General features: G+C 38.4%; 1 protein-coding gene across 8 annotated transcripts in view; it reads left to right on the top strand.

Moving 5' to 3' along the window:
- The window catches only part of grid2 (glutamate receptor, ionotropic, delta 2), a 407,738-nt gene extending 395,456 nt beyond the window's left edge, over positions 1 to 12,282 (top strand). For 2 of the 8 annotated variants that reach the window (XM_047800191.1, XM_047800196.1), the window contains 2 exons: positions 3,836 to 4,076; positions 10,013 to 12,282. In XM_047800191.1, coding sequence (XP_047656147.1) covers positions 3,836 to 4,076; positions 10,013 to 10,444 — 673 coding nt within the window. In that variant the 3' untranslated portion in view covers positions 10,445 to 12,282. Of the gene's footprint in view, positions 1 to 3,835; positions 4,077 to 4,421; positions 5,514 to 5,557; positions 5,745 to 7,671; positions 7,753 to 7,940; positions 8,272 to 10,012 lie in introns of those variants that run through there. The other 6 variants (XR_007137759.1, XR_007137758.1, XM_047800193.1 and 3 more) reach the window with 6 other exon arrangements.
- The last annotated feature ends 4,657 nt before the right edge of the window (positions 12,283 to 16,939 follow it).

The following is a 16,939-nucleotide window of genomic DNA, read 5'->3' as shown; positions in this document are numbered from 1 at the left end:
CGCTGACGAGACCCTGACAACAACCAGCGGTGTCACTGCAAAAATTCGGGTTCCTACAACCTGCTCAGAAAGCACAGCTCCCATTCATCCATTATGTTTCTCACTAATTTTTACTTTTATTTCCAAAGCTTTGCCTTTTTTTAAGCGCATAGTCCACAAATTAGTCAAGCCGATCTAGTCTACGTGCACCACATAGTAACAAAAACATAGCTTAAAAGCCAGTCCATCTGTAAATGTGAAAAACGTAATAAATATATTAGAGGCCCACTACTGCAAATTGATAACATGTTGTTTCTCTGCAGGATCTTTAGATGAAGACATGCGGGGAGGGAGAAAAAGACACAGTGGGTCCGTGTAGTTAATGATTTAACAAAACAGCTGGGTGCTCAGAATAAATGGTGAAGAAAACCAGTAAAGCTACTGGAGAGCAAATTCATTTATTCATGTAAGCTTAAGCCATAGTATGGTTTACTGTGTTTTAAATACACTATATGTTCAAACTATGGCCTGTGGAAAAATGATTTGTGTGGACAGATAATGTTATTGACTCAAGAAGTGAATCCATATGAGTAAATCTAGATTTTAGATTGTTCTTGGTTTGCCCAGCCTTAATCCCTTATACAATTTCTCTCTATACGCCTCTGGGTCTGGAACATCCAGTGTCTTGGTATTAATGCATGAGGCAACAGGGGTGTTAAATATCCTGGGAACAGCTGCTAAAACCCTGCAAAGTCATTAGCAAACCTTCGGATCTAGATTTCTCAAAACATTATATTTATTTGCTTTGTTTGTTTGTTTGTTTGTTTGTTTGTTTATAAATAGTAGCGGAGTGAGATAAATAGGAGTGAGAGCTAATGTGCAAAGTCACAAATGATCTTATTGCAGGTGAGCAATAAGCAAAAAAAAAAATAGAACATCAATATGAAATTTGTTTTTTGCCTTTTCATTGATCGCCGTTCTCTCCAAATTGTAGTGCTTCCTTTGATGAATTAGATGGCATCCCAATGCATCTAATGGATTTTCACTTGAAATGAAGTGGCTGATGGTGTGGGAATGCATAAAGTTATATAATTTATCCAGGAAGTGTGTTTTCTATGCCTTTGTGGTTCATAAACATCTCCAAAGCCTTGGGGAAAAGCAGCTTATACTTACAGCTTTATTATTAATGAAACTTTTATAATTTTCTGTAGAATATGGTAGAATTTAGTATAATATATAATATCTCATGTTGCACTGCATAATAATTTCAGTTTCATTTGTTATCCTTTTCAACATTGTATAAGAGCAAAAGTGATTTTGTTTGCTGTTTGCTTTGGTTTGACAGGAAACCTAACTAAAAGATTCGATTATATTAGTTAAAAATTTCCAGATCTAAATCCGTCCACATCTCCTTGCATCTATTACCAGAACTACTGGTATTTCATCAGTGCTAAAGCTTTGTTCTATGGCTGAGTTAGGTTCCTCGTGGGTCAGTTCAGCAGCTACAAAAGAAAATGCTTCAGCCAAAAATACACAACGTGTCTGTTTCACTTTCTGAAGCTGGGTCAATTCAAGGTCAAATTGCTTTCTCTCTGTAATTAAGCCAAACAAGTTCACTTGGATTCGGCCCAAGACCAGCTGATATAGTTGCTATTGGACCGGTTGTTTTGATCCATACTTAAGTGAGATTCCTGTGTTCTTACTTGAGATATACCAATTGGGAAAATGCACACAGGCATGTCACATTTAGAAGAATGCAATTTAATACAGAATTTTAATTGCAGCCAGAAGGACAGACAGTATTTCTGAGCCCCTCTGTAACATAGCAGGCTCAGTGCTTTGCTTCTGGTCAGCTCCATGGTTTAACTTAATAATTATAGATTGTGTTCATTAGATTCTGCTTCTGTGGGTTCGTGCCAATTTACTCCTTTACAGTGATGTGCACAAACAAAGGCTAATTGTGTGCTAATAACTCCCTCTATGCATAATTTTCAACTTGCTAAATATTACCAGTAAGTAAGTTACAAAGCAGATTCATAAAAGGTTGGATATCTAAAAATATGACAGCCATTTCTTCTGTGTTAGTGCTAATTATTTTAGTATTATTTAAAAAGGTCTCATTTAGGTTAGTCTGGTTCTGGTTCTCATTTCCTGTCTAGTCCCATAGTAAACATTTCATCGACAGATACTTTAAGTAAGGGATTGCATTGAGTTTCCAAAGTTCCTTTTCTAAAGCTTAGTTTTGACTGATAAACTGAAGATGCCCAATTTTAAACTGAACACTAATTGGAAAATGTTAGCAAGGTAATTTTCACCCATCAGTGTACTAGCCAAGTTCAGAATAAGTGTTTTGTTTTTCTTTACCAGTGTTTGTTGTAAATACTTATTTGACTGAAACCTCATTTCAGCAGATGCTAAGACTACTGCGATGAGTAGAATCATTATTTACTTTTGCTTGGCTTGCTGTAATGTAATGAAGTTAAAAGGTTGCTATTTGCTGAAGGATTTGCTGGAAGGTTGTTATTATAATTATCAGTGTGGTCCTGGGTCCATGAAATCCATGAAAACCCATGAAATGTTGCAATAATTCTAAGGCTACTATTATAACTATTATCTTTTTCACTGAGGTTTTTTTTGTTGTTGTTGTTGTTTTTTCTGATGTAATAAATGTCTTGACACATTACGTACACAATTCACACATTTTGTTTACATTTGTATGTGTGCACATTTGTACAAAATAAGATTATGCACCTCCCTGCATGCATGGGTACATTTGCATCTGTGTTTATTTGTGTGAGAACAAGTGTTCAGGTCCCTATTTGCCCCTTCAGAGAATGTGTGTCTCATACCGCTCCACACTGTATGTCTAAGAGACAGAGATCAGAACAATCCATCAGCGAGAAGGACTGTGATAAAGCTCTGCATTCATCATCACGCTCGTCAATGCAGTGGCATTAGTGCAAACTGCTCCTCTACATTAAAACATGCTCGTTTCTCATGACTGCTGGACAGGGAATTATACTGTCATCTGCCTGCATTTTAATGGAGACACTGCCCTCTAGTGCAGCCAAACAGAGTAGAATTTGAGTATTGCAGCAACAGATGCCACTGGACTAGAGATATGTGTTACTTCTTTATTGTGTAAATTGTTACTTAAAGGTATTCTGCAGTGTTTGTTTTTTTACTCTAAAGTCTGTAGAACATGTGAGATTAATACAGATAAGAGTTTTGATGTTCACTCCATTGCATTGCATGTAACTGTAAAGAGTTAAAAAGCATGATATTTTTTCATCAGTACATTTCTAATTGTAATTGTTGCCAATTGTTGAACAATAACTCTTCTTCAGATAGTGCCACATCATACCACCCTGTCATTGCTGGGTGTCATTTTTCTGTAACAGCACACAGTGTTTTATTTCTTACAAAATACATAACTGTATAGAAAGCATTTAAAACTGCAGTTATCACACTATAACAGTCTATACACTGCAAAGCTAACATGACAGTAAGTGTCATTGTAGTTTATCAATCTTTTCAACACTGCAGCATATTTAATTTTAAAAAATGATGATTTTCACTTTCTCTAGTGGCATTCACATGTAATTCACACACAACAATGTCAAAAAATACCTTTGACAAATGAAAGCCTTAAACATAAATGCATGTTTCGCATTAGTGATAGCTTTCAATCTACAGTAACATGCATTATAATGGAGTTATGAATAAACAGGTTTGCTTTGTTTTGTTGATATAGGAAATATATTCTGGTTTAAAACTCTGTAAAATCTGCACACAGATTTGGGCTCAGCACCAGTCCAGTATCTGAGATTAAATATCTATTCCATGCTATGTTTAGGATCTTGGAGCTGCAGCAGAACGGAGACATGGATATCCTGAAGCTGAAGTGGTGGCCCAGAGAAAGCCCCTGTGACCTGTACTCTGCAATCGGCACCAAGAAAACTGCCAGCGCTCTGGACATCCACAGTTTTGCTGGAGTGTTCTTTGTCCTTGCAGCCGGTGTGGTGCTATCCTGTCTTATTGCCACTGTTGAGACCTGGTGGACACGGAGGCAGGGATCCAGAGTGCCCTCTAAAGAGGTAAGGATCATGAGAATGGTAAGGGGTTGGGCTCAAATGATATGATCGTGTCAGTTGTCAAATCTTAATTTCTGCCAAAAGTCTGCCAGTTGCAGTTATTAACTAGATTCAATTCACTTTTGGTTGCCTAGGGTCAGCATGAAACCATGCATACTGGGGTTTGTCCTAGCATAATATCTTGTAAGCAGACTAGACTAGACTATATGGCCAAGGGTCTGACACCATACCATCACATCATATGTGAGTTTTCTCTGTTGCCACAACATTGGAAGCACACTATTGTATATGATGTCTCTGTATGCTGTAGCATTACAATTTCCCTTCACTCGAACAAATCTGTTACAGCATGACAATGCCGCTGTGCACAAAGCAAGGCCCATAAACACATGATGATGATGTGCCATGGCTGAAAAGAATCCCAACTTGACTGAAATGTTCTGCACAGAGCCCTGAGCACAACTCCACTGAAACCTTTGAGAGGAACTGAATGCTGACTGCACCCCAGGCCTCTTCACACTGATATCACTGCCTGACCTCACTAATGCTCCTGTGACTGAACACAAATCCCCACAGCCACACTCCATCTAGTGAAAAACCTTCCCAGAAGAGTGCAGGCTATAATAGCAGCACAAATTGTGAACTCATTCTGGAATTAAAGCTCATTTAGGTGTGAAGGTCAGGTGTCCACAAACAGTTGGCAACACAGCGTAGCATAAAATTTGAAGCTTTTAAAACAGAGCCCTACTGACCAACAGAATGCTGCTTCCTTTGAGACAAAGACATAAATACAAACTCTCCAAAGAACTGAACTAAATGTTTTTTCAGGGACTTAAGTGATAGAGAATTAAATCAAATGTTGTTATAAAATCGATGTTCTCACGAGTGTATTACCGAAACAATAAATGTTCCTGCAAATTCTACCAAAAATAAATTAAAATCAAAGAAATGCTATAAAGAAACAGCTGTAGGGTTGGTTTTAGTAACTCAAAGATTCAGTCTGGTTTTGTTGGAATTTGCTTTTTATGTTCATGTTAAAGCTTATTTCTGTTTTTCGGTAGCTCAGATTTAGCAATTAAAATGTAATCGCACTTGAGCACTTTAAACGGTCATTCTGTTTTGCTTTATTACCCGCTTAAACTCTCAAATGCATGTCAATTAGTGGAAATTTAAACAACCTAAGGGGTAGAAAAGAGCTTCAGCTTTTGAAAGCTCATATCACCTGATCAGATTTTGGGTGAAGGAATGATTTAACCCTGATTGCTTTACAAATGTCAAATAAATGACACCGCAGTTCCTGTTGTCTGGTAGTACTTGAACCTGCTCCATTCTAACAATCCTTTCTTAGACCAAAATCAAAATAAGGGTTATATTAAAAGTACAAAACAAAACATAAAGAATATAGCCATTTGCCTTTTGAACACTGATGATGATTACCTTTTGGCCCTTCATTCAGCCAATTTTTGCTCATGTCTTGTTCACAGCTTTCATCTGGCAGTGAAGGAGACCTGTAACACATCGCCACATAGCACGCCAGAAAAGAATGTTATTGTTCTGCACAGGGATGCTAGTCTTGAATAAATTTGATAAAAAAAATTTTCTTCAGCATTTAGTCAGGATTACAATTTTCTCTCTCTTAAAAAAAATAATAAAATCTCTGATATTAACAAACTGCAAGTCCCACTCTGTCCAAAGTTTACCGATATATATATATACGTATACGTATATATATATAAATTATATTGAAAATGTATTGTAAATTTATTAATACGGAATCGCTTGATGGCACTGTCATCATGCAGAACTCGACTGCTCAGCTGATAATATTATGCTCTCCCAAATATGCTCCTTAAACCTGAAATGGTAGAAGATCTCACTTTTCTGTCAATTTTTTATGGCTAGTTCTTGGGAATTAAATATTGTATGTCCGGTTTAAATGGCAAATCATGAGCAGGGAAAAATCAATTTTACACAAGCTTACTTTGGAGTCTCGCCTTGTAGGCTTATAATTACAACATGAATTGCATTATACAGTTTAGGAGATTGCTATAGATCTTTGTCATGTATAAAATAAAATCTTAAACCCTTTGAAGAGCCTAAAATAAAACTTTAGGATTACATGAATTGAACCTCATCCTGAAAGTATTCATATTCAGCTAATTTCTTTATGCTTATAGGCTGTTGAATAAATAAATGTTTATAGCAAACAGATGTAGATTCAGTTTCCTACCAGAAACAACTGTGCATGCTTTAATTATTGCTCTGAATATACATCCCTATTTTGTGAGTACACATAAGCACTACACTATGTGCTGAGTAATTAATGGTAGTGCTTGAAATGATTAGCAGTGTAAGGTGAAATGCAAAGTTGATTTCTTGTGAGGATTTCTAAAGTGGCTTCCAGAAGGCTGGCCGTCACACTTGAACCTCCTCCCAAGTCCTGTGGTGCAATCACGCTGAGGCGGTCTTCAGAGCACTCTTCCAGAAGGTTCCATCAGACTTGAAGCTTGGCAGATCTTACACGCACAGGCACACATCGATGAGCACACTACTCACAGTCCAGTGATCAATCAGTTTAATGTTTGGAGCAAACTGATTGATAAAAAATACAAAAGATAAAAGCTAAGATGTCCACTTATACCACATTACCATGTTGTTGCAGTTATCATCATAGTATGGATATAAGTGATCGCTCACATTCTGGCCTAAACTTAAATCATTGTTGTTTAACCTCTCTAGTATTCATTGTCTGCATTATTTTTTCATTCAACAACATAGTTTCCAAACGACGTGTCCTTGCATCTTAACACATTTCTAACCTGTCCTAACTGCCTTCCATGTAATATCTCTTTGCTAACATCAAGTGCATTGAAACACCAAAATAGTAGAACAAGAGGTTTGTGTTTGTGTCTCTGTCTCTTAACACACACTCACATTCTGCATAATTCATGGTACTGTATAAGCTCGAACCCTGTTTCCACTCTCTGCTTCTCTGTGTTTTCCCAGTCAGGCCTCTTACTTCAGTGTCAAGGATTGATGTGAGAAGTCATCAAAATAAATATTTTAATTCTATGCAAATGTGCAACGTTGTCTCAACACATGACAATAGTGAGGCGATAGATAGGGATCAAGAGAAACAGAGAATGTACAGTGTTATGAGCAAGCAAGTTGTCTTTTACCAGAAAAAAAAGTGACTTCAGTCGTCTGCTGTGTCATTGCTGTTGTGATTATGTGGAGTCCAGCGGGTCCTCTTTAAATATCTTTGAACAACAGACAGATAATTTTTTAATAATTAAAAAAAAAGCTGCTAGTATTGTTTTTTAAAGCTCTTTGCTGAAGAGGGAAAATAATGTATTAATGAACAAGAGTTTCTTTTTACTAAGTTCTACTCATGTGGAATAATAGCTGATGGCTCAAAATCAGCTGACGTTGCTGAGCGCCACACAATCTTCTGTGTTGATCATGACTCTGACTTTAGGAACTGTCTGATTTACTGCAAAAAGCAGCAAAAAAATGTCATTAAAAGTTTTACTGTCTTCATCTAAGATGACAGCATTCCATTTATTTGTTTTTTATTTATTTCTGTTGTGTTTTGTAGATAAGTACTCTGTGTTGAGGGGGTTAAAGCGGGCGAGGGAGAGAAATGCAATATGCCATTTTTACCATCTCACCTTTCCAGGTATCTGGCTCCTTGGAAATAGAAAAGAACCAAAACAAAGTCTATAATTCTGACTGTTTTGTTTGTTGTCTTTTTCTGCTCATCTCCCACCTCTCTTAAATGACCTCTCCCTCGTCCCATTTGCCTGATCCATCCATCTGTCTGTCCTACCATCCTTCTGTTGGCTTGTGGCCGGCTGGCCTGTACAGACACGAGTTGACGGGCCGTCTGCCAGGCCAGACGAGTCTTGTCATGAGCCTCGGAGTGACATCACACTCACGCTTAGGCCCACATCCAATCACCTGTCGCCTGCATGCTGTGCACCGCCTCTGGACTCCAGCCTGCGTCACACGTTTGCTATTCCTTCGCGAACTGTCTTCTGCCAGCACTGAGCCACCCTCTCTCTCTCTCCGCATACACCAAGCTTCAAGCCCATGTAGGTAGTGGAATAAGTGGAATAAACCCCCGGCAATCTGCAAAGTGCACCTTATGAATTGGCTCTGCCATAAGTAAAGCACAAATAAATACATCTTGCCTGTTGAGAGATTTCCAGATGTTTCATTATGGGTGACTGAGGTTTTTAAAGCCATTTCTGTGTAGACATTCCGGAAACTTCAACAATTTGATGATATATAGGTAACTAATGTGTAGGAATATTTATGCCTAGAAATTGGAACATTATTATACCTGAATCTTTTGAAAAGAAGTAACTGTAAGTGAAATGACAGGCTTGAAAAAAAATAAATGTAGGTCAGTAATTCTCATATATCTGAATAACTTTGATTTTCAATTCAGAATGCTGATTTTTCTAAAACATTTAGAAAAGCCTGGAGCTGGAACTGATGTGAATGGTACATTTAAGTTGTTTGCCAGTAGATAAAATAGAGCACACCAGAGCAACTACATCACTGAAATTAAAAGGAAAAACTGCAGCTTAGATTGATGAGGCTCATCAGTGTCTTGCTTCAAGAAGAACATAAATGATTTTTTTTTCCTTTGAAGCAGTTAAATGGTGTTCTTAAAATGGACAGTATAATCTTTATTCCATGGTCTTCACATTAGGAAATAATTTGTACAGCCAAAACTTGTTGCAATCATATAGGCAAAGACTAGCAAGATGCTTCATTCACATGCACTTGCACAGATACCATCAGCATGCACAGATAATATATACGGATCCCCACGCTTCTTCTTATTTGCTATAATCAGCTTTATGATATGCCCTGTTTCTTCACAACCTATCTAAATGGTCAAATTTCCCATGAGCACCCCTACAATTGTCTCTACACCTCCCTTCAGGCTTCTGCTGCTACATATATAAAATCAGATTATTTATATAGGCAGCTGTACAGTCAACTCAACTGCACCATGCCCCAGTCTCTGGGAATGAGAGAAAAAGCAAATGATAGAAACCACCAACATTCAGCCAGTCCGGACACAAAAGGTCTGTGTTTTTTTGGCAGTCGTGTTGCTTATCAGATTGGAAAGTTTCCAAAGGTGTACGTTTGTGTTTTAAAGGTGCGGCTTTCTAAAGAGGATCATAAGCGTTATTTAATAATTAATATCTGTTAAAATAGCTTCAAACTGGTGTGTGAGATGCAGTCATCTGGACACACATCTTTTCACACATTTTATTTCATTAGAATGCACTAAATGATCGTGTTGATGACATCATAATTCAGGGGGTAGTATTTTTTTTTTTTTTAAATCTACAGTTTTAGCCTCCAATTAAGAATGGCATTACTGTTACACAATGCTTGATCCCATAAAAAATATCCATTTGTCTTTGTTACTATTGTTTATTTGTCCTTTTTTATGCCTTCTCTTTCCCATACCTGTTCATTTATACTGCTTACATCAAAAATCCAAAAACTACCATGCCACTACCATGTCTTTCCAATCCTGTTCCCAATTAACTCTTTATAATCTCTATTTTCACACACACACACACACACACGTGACTTATTTTGCCTTATTCATTACTCATCTATACAACACACATTCATGCCTTCCTTGTCTGCTAACCATCACCACATTTGACCACACTGCTTTGTTTCACACTAACACATTCGCCTGTACTTCTACTCCTCCGACCGTACACCCACTTCTTCACTTTTATACCCCTTACTTCTTCTGTCCTCTGCTCTTGCTGCTCCTGTAACAACCCTTACCCCTCCTCCTTCTTTCTTTCTCTGTCTCTCTCTTTCTCTCTCACTTTCTCTCTTCCCCCCCACCTCTTCCCCACTCCACCTTTCCTACCTATCTCAACCCCCCGTCTCAGGATGACAAGGAGATCGACCTGGAGCACCTCCACCGGCGTGTAAACAGTCTGTGCACGGAGGACGAGAGCCCGCACAAGCAGTTCTCCACATCTTCAATGGATCTGACACCACTGGACATGGACTCACTGCCAGCGGCACGCCAGGCCCTGGAGCAGATCAGCGATTTCCGTAACACACACATCACCACCACGACCTTCATCCCCGAACAGATCCAGACACTGAGCCGCAGCCTATCTGCCAAGGCGGCATCCGGCTTCGCTTTCGGCGCTATGCCCGACCCGCGGACTGGCGCCGGGCCTTTCAGGCAGCGCGCGCCCAACGGAGGCTTCTTCCGCAGTCCCATCAAGACCATGTCCAGTATCCCTTACCAGCCCACACCAGCCCCAAGCTTCAGCTATGGCAATGATCCAGACCGGGGCACCTCCATATGAGGAGGCACAATCAAAACAAGATCCAAATGTAAATACCCGTCTTCTTTTTTTGTTGTCCTTTTTTTTTTTTTGCTTTTTAAGAGCTTTTTTGCTTTTAAGTTTTTTGCTGTTGGGGTTGCTCGTCCTGCCTGAACTCACCTACCTGTTGAGGATGATGATAAAATTCATTATTGTTGTCGTGATTGTTGGGAGATCTCGTGTAAACATGACTTTGCCTTCATTTTTCACGTGGAATTTTGGGGAATAGCTCTGAGGGGGGAGATTTAAAAGACCCTGTGAATCTAAATATCATGGGATGTTTACATGTCTTTTCTTTCTTTTGATTTCCGGACAAAAAGGGAAAAAATACACTGCACTTTGCAGACTGACCTACCGACTGGCAATAACTTGAGGCTTATTTGAGAAATCTTGTCTGCTTCTCAGTGTATGCTGGTCAATGCTCGGTACTGAGTTCAGCTATGTGGTGTGCCGAGTTGGGTGTCAATAGCTAGCGAATAAAGTCCTTCTGCTGCTCTACACTGCACCTGAGCTCCAGATATATAGACTGAGGATCTCACATCGTTACGTCTGGCTCTGCCATCTCTCTGAGCCTTTTTCCACTTACACTCTGAACAGTCTATAAGAAAAAGATGTAATGAAAAAAAATACCTAAACCAAGTTAGAGCATAGAAGGACAACTGCAAAAGAGGCCTCTAAATGTCTTTAATTTTGGGATTGTTTGTTTATTTTTTTAGTTTGAAATAGAACAAATCATTTTGTGTCGAATGTGTTTGATTGGAACATGGTATAAAAATAGTGCAGGTTTTTTTTTTTTTTTTTTTTTTTTTTAATAGACATTTTTGCGATTGCTTCAGTGCCATCATCTTACTGTTAGGTGTTATAGGTTTCTGAAGTCAAGAAGAAAACCTTCAAATGAATTCTTGAGTCTTAGGCCAGTGGATCTTTTTAATTCTTCACGTGTCCTCAAACTGACACCAGGCCATCTGAAGGTACAAACAAGGCAGCCCATTTTGGGGAATTATTTGAAATAACTTTCTATTTCCTTTCATAAACAGTAAGGGGTAATATTTATCTAACTTTTTTAAAAGTGCTAATTGTTCAAACAAGGCCATCAAAGTGTGATGACAGGTTAAAAAAAAAAAGACACATTTTGAGAAGTTTAAAAATAGAAAAGAAAAAAAAACACGAAAAACATTCAAACAGTTTTCACTAACATTGTATTAATATAACTAATGTTAGTTGTTTAGAATGAGCTTTCAGTTTGTTATCCTCAGACTAATTCGCAAATGTTGTGTGTAGAGAAAAGCAGCAGTGTTTTGATGACAGCATTCTAGATGTACTTTTCTTAAGCTATGAATGAGAATAGGAAAAGTTTTTATTTAGTATCGAATTAAAGATTTTTATTTAGTATAAAATGAAGAGACATTACAATGTATATTTTACATGGAGATAATTTTTGTTGAATTAAAGAAGATATAGAGTTTAACATTAAAACATTGCATTGCATTAGCCACCATTTACACTAACTCAGCTCCCCAGAATCCATCTGATAAGAGTCTTTAAGCTTTCAATTTTAGTCACATTTTAACTTTTTTTTTTTTTTTTTTAGTTATGGATTCATGAGTAAGAATGGATCCTAAAGGAAAAAACATGTAAGACTTGCTAAGCCTGTAACATTTTTAATTTCTTACATAGTATGTACAGGAGTTCCTTTCAACTGATTATAATGTACAGTATTTAATATAGGCCTATTTTGTTGTATGTGTTGCATATTATTCTAATGGAACAAACTGAGGCCTCTGTTACAAGTGGCAAAGCTTTCTGTGTATAATTTGTCTAATAAACATGTTTTCTACAGTGGGTTTAGTTGTCTTTGCTGTATTGGAGGACTCGATTTAGATTCACTGTATTAGCATTTTATTTCATTAGCCAGTTCCATCAGTAACTCAGGTCCTCTGTGTTTTTCCCTCTTGGTTCATGGTAGCTATTTCATAGATATCTGACTAATGCCAAGGATGAAATCCTCGAATTCATACGCAATGGTTTCTCCACCACACCCCAGGTAGTGTGGTCAAAGGTCCGGGCTGGTTTTGGATGATCATTGAGCGTGTGCACCAGGCGTCATGCCCCCTGGCACACAATGAATAGCACAGCAGCCCATTGTACCATGCATGAATGACTAGAGAAGAGCCACGGCTACTTAGTGCATGTACAACCCCCTCCAGTCTTCCCCCTCGCAACACTTCAAAAGGCCAAGTTCTTGGCTCACCATTGTTGATCATATGAATATATGGTCCCTACTTTAAAAATACAGTCATATTGGTCACAGCTAAAGGATGTTTGTGATCCTACATTAATCATGATTACTGGGTTGATTGTATACATTTTAAGCACTTCTAGCTAGTTTTGTTTTGACATAAGCAAATATTAATGTAAAGGGTTTTCTTCATAGGCTTCCCAGCTTGAGTGTTGTTTTGAAATAGTGCTTTACTGATGAGTAACAATTTAGACTATAAATTGTATACTTTGGTCATTTTAGATAATCCATCAGCTATACTTTAACCATATTTCGTTATCAAATATATAATAGCCAAATATCACTGTGCTAAATGTCTACTGAATGTTGAGTGATGGTACAAGGTGTTACTATGTGCATAAATATAAATCGATAGTGTTAAGTTACAGTTTCCCAAAAGCCTTTAGATAACAGATGACTCTACTCACAGCAAGGAGGTAAGCTCTACTGTTCGATAACATGCATATATAGTATAAATAAATATGAATATTGATCAGTCATAACATTAAAACATGCATTATATGGTGTAGGTCCCCTTGTTATTTCAAAACAGCTCTGACACGTCGAGGTGTGGACTCCACTAGAACCATGAAGGTGTTTTGTGGTATCTGGCATCAAGATGTTAGCAGCAGATACTTTAAGTTCTGTAAGTTGTGAGGTGGGGCCTCCGTAGATCAGACTTGTTTGTCCAGAACATCCCACAGATTCTCAGATTGAGATATGGAGAATTTGGAAACAGAGTCAACACACTGAATGAACTGTCATTTTCTAAACCATTCCTGAACATGTTTGCAGTCTGACAGGGAACATTATGCAGCTGAAAGGGGCCGCTGTCATTCTGGAATTCCATTACCATGAAGGAGTGCATTTGGTCTGCAACTATGTTTAGGTAGGTGAGACATATTGAAGTAACATCCACATGACTCCCAGGACCCAATGTGTCCCAGTAGAACATTGCCCAGAACGTCATGCTGCCTCTGTCATCTTTACTTTTTCCCAAAGTGCATCCTGGTGCTATCTCTTCCACACATTAGATGCACACACACTCAGTCATCCAAATGTTTTAAAAGAAAATGTGATTCATCAGACCAGGCCACCTTTATCTACTGCACCATTCTCTAGTTCTGGTGCTCACATGCCCATTGTAGGTGCTTTCACTCCCCACACACACATAGTCATGAGTCTTAGGCAACCATGAACCTGTCATCAGTTCCCCCGAGGTAGTGACTATTGCATTGCAGAAACATCTGACAAGAAGACCAAGCTGATTTTTAGATGGCCTGACATAGTTGTCTAACCATCAGTATTTTTCCCTTGTTAAAGTCATTTAGATTCTTATGTCTGCCCATTTTTCTGCTTTGAACACACATCAGTTTTGAGAAATGGCTGTTCACTTCTCATTCATTCATTCATTTTCTACCGCTTATCCGAACTACCTCGGGTCACGGGGAGCCTGTGCCTATCTCAGGCGTCATCAGGCATCAAGGCAGGATACTCCCTGGACGGAGTGCCAACCCATCGCAGGGCACACACACTCTCATACACTACAGACAATTTTCCAGAGATGCCAATCAACCTACCATGCATGTCTTTGGACTGGGGGAGGAAACCGAAGTACCCGGAAGAAACCCCCGGTGCACGGGGAGAACATGCAAACTCCGCACACACAAGGCGGAGGCGGGAATCGTACCCCGACCCTGGAGGTGTGAGGCGAACGTGCTACCCACTAAGCCACCGTGCCCCCCACCTGTTCACTACTCACTGGTATTTAATTTAATCTATTTATTTTTTTAGACTGTTAATTTAATTTAAAATCAGCATATGTCCTCTTGGTACATCTAGATATGTTCTTGCTTCGCATATTCCTAAGACATATTTGGATGTTTTGACTGTATTTAATGTATTCAAGTGTTTAGATTGTTTAATAACAAACATGGAAAAATACGTATTAAATATTATTAAATATATGTATAGACAATGCATTCATGAGAATTTGTCTTAGAACTCTGTTGTGTTCTCACTCTAGCCTCTTGATTCTCCTCATTCCCCCCAGCTTTCCACACCGAGGGCATTTTGGTTTTCCCCTTTAGTATTTTCCTGAAGCTTCTGGTTTGTCGACTCTTAAATCGAATCTCCACCATGTTGTGAATCATCATCAATGTTATTTTGCAGAAAAGGACAATCAGAATAGATCAGTAACCAACTACTCCTGAGTCCTCATTCTTTACTTTCTCAAAGGTTTTATATTAGATCACGCAAAATCAGTAGGAATAACACCTTTGTCTGGCAGACACTACAGTTTATATTGTTATTGTATAATAATCATCCTCTTTATTTTTTTAACAAACTTTTTAACCAAAATTAAGGTTTTTTTAGGTGAGGATTACAATTACATAACAGTGATGAAGTCAAAAATTGAGTTAAAAAAAAAAGATCAACAAATATTCAACAGCAGCATCTCTGGAAAACTGTCCGTAGTGTGTGGGTGTGTGAATGAGAGTGTGTGTGCCCTGCGATGGGTTGGCACTCCATCCAGGGTGTATCCTGCCTCAATGCCCAATGATGCCTGAGATAGTCACAGGCTCCCCTGTGTGAATGAATGAATGAATGAATGAATGAATGAATGAATAATAAAAGGTTTCTGGTGGCTTCGTGGTACGCATGTTTGCCTTGCACCTTGGGTTTTGTCAGAAGTTTGCATTTTTCCCAAGTCCAAAGACATGCATTGTAGGCTGATTGCCCAGCAATGGGCAATGCCCTCTGCGTGTAGGATAGTCCTCAGGCTCCCCATGACCCTTGACACATATCAGTACCATACTAATACCACAGTAGAATCTGGCTTGCCAGTGCAAGGCAACAACAAATTGGATTGTGGGTATTTTGTCTTAAGACAATCCATGCTGCATGTACCAGTGAGAAAGCCAATGAAAGCCCAACTAATATTTGGACATTAAATCTATTTTTCAAAATAATCCACATTGCAGGCACCAATGCGAGTACCATTTACTAGAAAGAAGAAAAAAAAACTATGCTAAATGTTAGTCAGGTTCATATCAATCATCAGTTTATCCTACAGCAACATTGAAATGCAATTCGTATTGAAGTTTCTGAATTGTAATATTAAATCAGAAATAGAATTATGTCAATACCCATAACTAGAAGAAATGTTATGCACCCCATAAAACCCCAATCAATAAGAAATACAAGCTTGTAATGATTTTGTGTATTTTTATCTAGTCCTTCCACAATCTCTAGAATCACCACTGTTAGGAGGAACTGTACAGTTTTATCCTATACACTTTGTGCACTTTGTTTGATGCAGTCTAGTCAAAGTAAAATAAGAGTGATGTAATAGTAATAGAAAAAAATAATAAAAATAAAAAATTGTAAGAATGATGTCCGTAATTATATTTTTTTTATTATTACTGCTAAGTAATATGCAACATTTTAGGCAGTGAAAATTACTTGTCATGGCTTAAGTAATATGTTTCCTGTAGTCCTGTGGATCTTTACTGCAAGATATATTTTTTTTCAAGATGGGTTGCAGCACGCTCATTGTCCACTAGAGGGCGCGTGAACCTTAAGCGCATTGACTGTCAGTGAATGTTCCAGTCTAACTGACCTGCCCCATGTACAGGGGTTTAGATTACTAACCTGTAAAACATTTGACCTTTTACAGCATCATCTACCGGTGAAGAAAAATGTCCTTGAATCGAGGTTGCTGTTATAACGCTTAACTATAAGCAAATTGTTATAGTCTATATGTGATAGGAATTGGGGAAATTATTCTATAGAAATTAAAGGTTTGAGATTTACTTTGATAAAATAGAGTTTAACAGTAGGGGCTTTTTGTACTCGTTGTTGTTATTGTTGTTGAATGTCTTTTTCTTTTTAACCTATCAGCTAAGCGATATGTGGCCGTTTCCTTGGCGACAGGAATAAAGAATGCAGCACGCAGACTCGCTCGCGCTGAAGCCCCAGTGTGTGTGTCTTCTGTCCAAAGAGTCCCCTTGGCGTGTCCAATGGAACATAGAGTCCTCTTTGTCCCCGAGACACTTTAATAATCGGCAGCAACCATATCCAACCTGTTGTTTGCTTTAGGAACTCTTCCAAGACACGCAGGCTGACTGGACGCGGCTCCGGCTCAGTGCGCTCAGGCGCCACGGCTTCATGAATACATCCAACACAAAGGTCCAGCG

Source organism: Tachysurus fulvidraco, chromosome 14 (genome assembly GCF_022655615.1).
Source record: "Tachysurus fulvidraco isolate hzauxx_2018 chromosome 14, HZAU_PFXX_2.0, whole genome shotgun sequence".
Classification (NCBI taxonomy): Eukaryota; Metazoa; Chordata; class Actinopteri; order Siluriformes; family Bagridae; genus Tachysurus; species Tachysurus fulvidraco.
The sequence above is the reverse complement of the archived record's forward strand: the minus strand, read 5'-3'. Positions and strand labels throughout refer to the sequence as shown.